The following is a 6610-nucleotide window of genomic DNA, read 5'->3' as shown; positions in this document are numbered from 1 at the left end:
AGGAGAAGGAGGAAAGTAACAAGGAGATGGGGGAAGATAACAAGGAGATGGAGGAAGGAGAAGGAGGAAGGTAACAAGGAGAAGGAGGAAGGTAACAAGGAGCAGGAGGAAGGTAACAAGGAGAAGGAGGAAGGTAACAAGGAGAAGGAGGAAGGTAACAAGGAGTAGGAGGAAGGTAACAAGGAGAAGGAGGAAAGGTAACAAGGAGAAGGAGGGAAAGTATCAAGGAGGAAGGTAACAAGGAGAAGGAGGAAAGTATCAAGGAGGAAGGTAACAAGGAGATGGAGGAAGGTAACAAGGAGCAGGAGGAAGGTAACAAGGAGGACAGTAACAAGGAGATGGAGGAAGGTAACAAGGAGAAGGAGGAAGGTAACAAGGAGAAGGAGGAAAGTATCAAGGAGGAAGGTAACAAGGAGATGGAAGAAGGTAACAAGGAGAATGAAGAAGGTAACAAGGAGATGGAGGAAGGTAACAAGGAGATGGAGGAAGGTAACAAGGTGACGACTACAGATACTAAACGATAAGACAAAATGGAAGTCCAGGTGCTTTTATGATTTCGGCAGTTCAGTTCAGTTCAGTTCAGTTCAGTTCAGTTCAGTTCAGTTCAGTTCAGTTCAGTTCAGTTCAGTTCAGTTCAGTTCAGTTCAGTTCAGTTCAGTTCAGTTCAGTTCAGTTCAGTTCAGTCTAAAAAACAAACACTTTATTTAAGTCGGTGGTTCGAGTCTCGCTGTCGCTTTTCTTCAATCAGTTTGGAGATGTTTATGTATAAAAGAAAAACGGATAAAAAGCTCACAATAAAATATAGAAACGGAACGTAGAAAAGTCTTCTGAGGTATTCGTGGTGTTTGAGGTGATCTGTGGTTCATGAGAAGATGCGGCTCTGTCTATTCTCTCTGAGCGCCGACACGCCCCACGCTCCTCGAACGCCTCCTCTCGACGTCCCTGACTCCATACAGAGCGTTGAGTTCAAGTTAACAATAAAAAAAAGGAAAACACAGAAATATATTCATCTTCATCATCTTCATCATCATCAGCAGCAGCAGCATCGTAGACATTCACTGTTTACACGTATGACATCACAGAAACAAACAAACACATGTTTTTGTTTCCAGTCCGTTATTGACAGTGATGACGCGGGTCGGTTCTGAACCGGACTCTGAGCGGCCGGCAGCGGCTTTGGTCCCGGTTTATGGAAATACAAAAAGAACAAGAGATGACCGTTGACCTCCACCAAATCCTATGTTGACAGGCGCTGAACAATCCCGTGTTCAGACACAAACCTTTTTATCTGCACACCAACACTCCATGTTTATTCAGAATTGATCGCGTGTATCTGGAATAAGTTACGGCTCACGTGAACGGCATTAAGCCCGGCTAAAAGTGATACTTTTTAAAGACCAGAAAGTGACGATGTGCCTTCAATGCATTTCTTCTTTAGATAATTAGTTTGCTCTTAATTCTAGTCAGAATCTTAATGGACATTTTATTTGTCCGTTTTCGTGATGTTTTAGGACTTTAGGGGACGTTCATTCATTTGAAATATGACATGTTTAAGATCATATATTAGGATTTATTAACACTGTAATAATGCTAGAAGCCCTGTTAGCTACTTCTGCAAGACATGTGAGTTTGTGTGCAATGCAGTGTTTATTCAGGAATATGTATGTATTGTCTTTATTGACATGTTAATGAGGTGTGACAGTAAACAGGGAATCTTACCTCCACGGTGTCTTCATTGTTTAAACTGGTGTTTACAGCAGAGTTTAGACGCACTGCATGAGGACACTTTTAGATTCACAATTTGTGGTCAGTTTATCCAAATGACACCAAGTAGGAAATGTCTTGCAGTCGCAGTAGATGTATACAAAAACAATTTTAAATAGACGTCGAAGTCATACTTAATTGGACTAGTTTTCCTAATGTTTATAGGTATTAGTTTCATCATTTTAGTTCATTTAAAAGTAGTTCCTAAGACTTAAAGTCAGAGTATGCACAGTTGGAGAATGCTTATTATTTTAAGACGTGAAACAGCTTAAAAATAATATTGTAATTGTCAGAATAAGTACAAATTGGATATTTTCTGCATGTAAACAACCAGATTCCTGCAGTGGTGCAGCTCAACCACAAGGGGGCGATGTTGGAGGAGGTCAAAGGTGTAAGACACAATAAATCAATCAGCACGGACAGTATAAAATCTAAATAAAAATAGTCACTTTGTGTGACTGTGTTCACATTGTACCACACACACACACACACACACACACACACACACACACACACACACACACACACACACACACACACACACACACACACACACACACACACACACACACACACACACACACACACACACACACACACACACACACCTCTGTACATCTCGAGGTCTTGCACCGTTTTAAAGGGAAAACACTTTTCCCCTTGTTTGGGCACCTTTGCTAATTTACATATTCAGGACAGCCAATAGGCTTTGAGCGCCCTCAGATAAGCCCCTCTCACTTCCTGTTGGCCACGGCTCTTCCCAACGGGGAAAACGTTCTTCGTGTCACGTTTTAAATTGTCCCCCTGACCCCTCCTTCTTGTAGGTTACCTGAGAAGTTCCTTTTCCAAACCAACCAAACGCTGTGGCTTTTCGCCGTCGGCCAATCAAATCCCGCCATTTGAAACGTTTACTTCCTGAAAAAGCTCAGTCTTTAACCTCGAATCTGAACACGAAGACGAGAGGAAACCGTTAAAAACAAACTGGGTGTTGTTTTCCTCCGCCTGTTTCCTCCCCTCTGACTTCACTTCCTGTTTGTTTTGCAACCCGTTGGATCCGAAGGTTTGTTGCGTGTGAATCGAAGCGTTTGGGAAAATAAAATCCAAGAAAGATGTAGAAAAACCCAAAATGTGGAGAGTCTGTAATCTGTTGCGTAACAGTCTTCTGCAGCATCGTAGTAAAAAACGGTAAGTCAATGGTAGATAAATCCAGTGTTAGAAGATGAAGGAAAAAACGGTAGAAATCTGCGAAAGTAAAGAAAAGTCGTCGCTGAGGTACTTCTGAGATAAAGAGCATTCACTGAGTCGGACCTGGATGCTGTTTCCGTGGGTTTGGTTTAAAAAAATAAGAATAAAATGACGAGTAGAAACGAGGACGTGTGCGCTGGTAAGATTCGTCCCCAAAAAAGGACAAGGAAAAAGAAAAGTCCAGAGTTTAAATAGCAGCTGCTTTCCACTGAGAAAAGTGTGTGTGTGTGTGTGTGTGTGTGTGTGTGTGTGTGTGTGTGTGTGTGTGGACGATAGTGCAGTACAAATACTTCATTACTGTACTTCATGTTTCTGGTGTCTGTACTTCTACTTGAGTAAATGCGTGTACTTTTGCCATCTCTGTGTGTGTGTGTGTGTGTGTGTGTGTGTGTGTGTGTTCACAGGAAGTAGAGCTCTCCTCAGATGCTGGACTCTTTGGGGGGGGGGTCCACATTGGTCACCATGGAAGGAGGAAGTGAGGTCACCAAAAGGGCGTTGAGGTCGGAGGTTGGCGGCGTCACGATGTTAGCCTTCAGGCGGCGAATCGATGAAATTCTCTCCTCGACGCAACCTGCGGAAAGACGAGCCTCGGCGTCGTGGTCCCAGCATTCCTCCGCCGTTTCGCAGATCTGAGCCAATCCCTGCGGAGGAAACAGGAAACCAGACGGTCAGGACGCTTAATAAAGGATGCTTTTAATTACTCTATACAAGGTTTGGTTGAATACTATATTCTGATCTTGTCCACATCAATAAGTATTGACCCGAATATACGGCTGAATCTGAAGAAATATAAGAATCTGAAAAAGAGGGTTCGTCTTATATTTGGGGTCTAAACTTTTTTATGTAATTCCAGTCACAACAACAGATGGCTCAGAGAGACACCGTCTTAAAGTAACAGTACAACAGGAGAGAGAGATGGAGAGACACAGAGACCAGGGCTGCAGTCCAATAGTCCGTTTAGCTTAGGAACCTTCCTGACGGAGTGAAATGACCCGGAAGTCCCTCAGTGGCAGCCAATGATGAGAGCCGTTCCAATTCTCTAGATCAGGGGTTCCCAACCTTTATCGGGCCAAGGACCGGCAGATACATTAAAAAAAGATCGCGGACCGGTTGTCAATTTTAACTGATTTGAATATTTACTCACCAGCAGGTGGCAACAGAGGACAATTGTATTTAACAGCCTGAAGAAATACCAATATGCATCCAAAACATATTAACAACGTTTAAAACCAGGATACAATTAAAAGAAATTAGGACCACTGTACACATATTGATATAACTGAAATGTCAGTGAGACCCCTGTTTGCCAGCCATAATGACGTCACACCGGGGCGGTCGTTCCAGTGCACTCCGACAGCATTTAGCACTACATCGAGATTAAGATTAAACTAACTTCTTTTGGGAACACCACATACCTATGGAGTTGGCCAGATGTGTGTAAATTACTGTTCATGGTCATTTTAAAACAAATGCCGTTGTTGGACACACACCGAACACACACACACACAGCTGAGCAGAGCACATACACACACACATCATGCGCCTTTGTGACCGGACATTTCCTTCATACAACGAGTAATAGGGGGAATAATCGGGCCGTTCGATGTGTGTGTGTGTGTGTGTGTGTGTGTGTGTGTAGAGGTGTGTGTGGTTGAAACGTAGCAGCCTGCAGTGGGGAACACAGTGAAGGCGGTGTGTACGCGCTGGTGCTGCAGCCAGTTCATGAAGTGCAGGAGGCTTTACAAACATGTCCTTAAAATGAAGTCCGAGTTGGAAATATATCTCAAATAATGTCTGCGCTGCCGTTTCCCCACATAAACACAGCAGTCTCCTGTGTGCTCCACTTCCTATTGGCGCACCGGTAACTTTCTCTGCGCACGAGAGGCTGAGACCTTATGCTAACCAGTTTTGATTTATTTTGTATGTTTTGGATGAAATAATCTGACTGGTATAGGTAAGGAAATTAAAAAGAAAAAATAATTGATAAAATATTTTTATATATTTATAATTCTGCCCGGTACCGGTCCACGGACCGGGGGTTGGGAACCCCTGCTCTAGATGATAGGAAAAGAGGTTTCAAGCTGCCAAAGTGCTTTGTTCTGAACGTTCATCAGTATTATAATCAAAGAGAGAAATATGAACGTTAGTTTTTACTGAAATGATCAAATAAAGTCAACATCTCTCAGTCTTCACTGAGCTGTGTGGGGTTTGTTCAACTTTTAAAAGATGTTTGAATGGTGATATACACAGTGATAGATGTTAAGGACTAACGTTTATAATAAATACATCTGTATTGATTTAAGATCTTTCCATCAATCATACGTATTGGGATCATTTGTATTAATGTGGACCGGAGGGAGAGGGTGACGAGCAGAAGTTTCACTTTCCTTTTTATTTCAATTCCATCTTTGGTCCTGAAGAATCTGTTTCTCTGTTGTCCCCGTTCATAAAGCATAAAGCAACAGCGTCAGAGCACAGAGTCTCTAGATGAGTTCACAGGAGTCCCTCGTTCTTATTGAACATCCATGTTGTAGTCCGCTGTATAGAGAACTGTAGTCTCCATAGTTTCCCCACAGCAGCAGACGCTCATTCAGGACGTCCGCTGGCGCATCAGAAACACGTGGGAGAGTGAAAGTGCAGTCGATTCTCTAAAGTACCGCAGTCTCTTCTCCTAAGTCCTTTTGAATTCTCCTATCCACTATCCCTTAACCCCGTGACCTTTCACTCAGAGGTCAAGGAATAGGAGATAGGAATAGACGATAGGAGCTGATTTTTGGACTATTCGACTGCAGCCCAACTCCAACAAAGTGGATCAAAAGTAGGTAAGTTAATAAACTAGAGAGGCCAAGTTACGATGCCAATTTTAAGAGGCGATCAAAGAACTGTCGAGCAGCAAAGAAATATGGAGTTACTGAGAGTAACGTTAGAAGATGGAGAGCCCAAAAAGAGCTTGAAGAACAGGGGTCTTCTTATATTCGGGTCAATATGGTACTCTTTACAAGATTTAGTTAAATACACGATTCTGATTTGGACATTCCAAGGGTCTGCTGTCTAGTTCATTAAAGTCATTCCTTATGCTTTTATTTTGAAGGCGGTTTTGGGGCGCTTGTTGAAGACAGACAGGAAGTAAACACACGCAGCGTCCACACGGCGGCGTGCGTTGAAGCTTGCCGGTGAGCTTGTCTGAAACTCGACCAACAACCAATCACATGAATCTCCCGCCCCGGACACACAAGCACACGGTTTGATTGGCTAGAGCTTGTACTGGCATATGATTTGATTGGCTGACGCTTCCGCCGAAGCTTCAAAAGTTGAACATTGCTCTACTTTTTAAGCGAGCAAAGTGAAGCAACGCTCCCACAATGCAGTTCGTCAAAGCGTGACCCCATTCAAAGTGAATGGGCAGAAGCGTTGAAGCACGCCGCCGTGTGGACGGGCCGTAATGAAACTCACGCTGTGTTTGAGCCAGAGCTCCTTCAGAGCCGGCCTCAGCTTCTTGTGGACGACCACGTCCTGAAGGTCCTCCAGAGACGGATGCTGCCCCGCCTCTTCCTCAAAGGGAAGCAGGTACTCTCCCACCGGACCTGAGAGCAAACAACAT

At 43.6% G+C, this 6610-nt stretch overlaps 1 protein-coding gene across 1 annotated transcript in view; it reads right to left on the bottom strand.

The window, feature by feature from the left end:
• Window positions 1-534: 534 nt before the first annotated feature.
• LOC117542385 (activin receptor type-2B-like) overlaps window positions 535-6610 on the bottom strand; it is a gene marked incomplete at its 5' end in the record, with an annotated part of 8117 nt that continues 2041 nt past the window's right edge. Inside the window, 2 exon segments of the mRNA XM_034210019.1 lie at window positions 535-3650; window positions 6463-6593. Coding sequence (XP_034065910.1) covers window positions 3429-3650; window positions 6463-6593 — 353 coding nt within the window.

This window comes from Gymnodraco acuticeps, unplaced genomic scaffold (genome assembly GCF_902827175.1).
Source record: "Gymnodraco acuticeps unplaced genomic scaffold, fGymAcu1.1, whole genome shotgun sequence".
Classification (NCBI taxonomy): Eukaryota; Metazoa; Chordata; class Actinopteri; order Perciformes; family Bathydraconidae; genus Gymnodraco; species Gymnodraco acuticeps.
The sequence above is the reverse complement of the archived record's forward strand: the minus strand, read 5'-3'. Positions and strand labels throughout refer to the sequence as shown.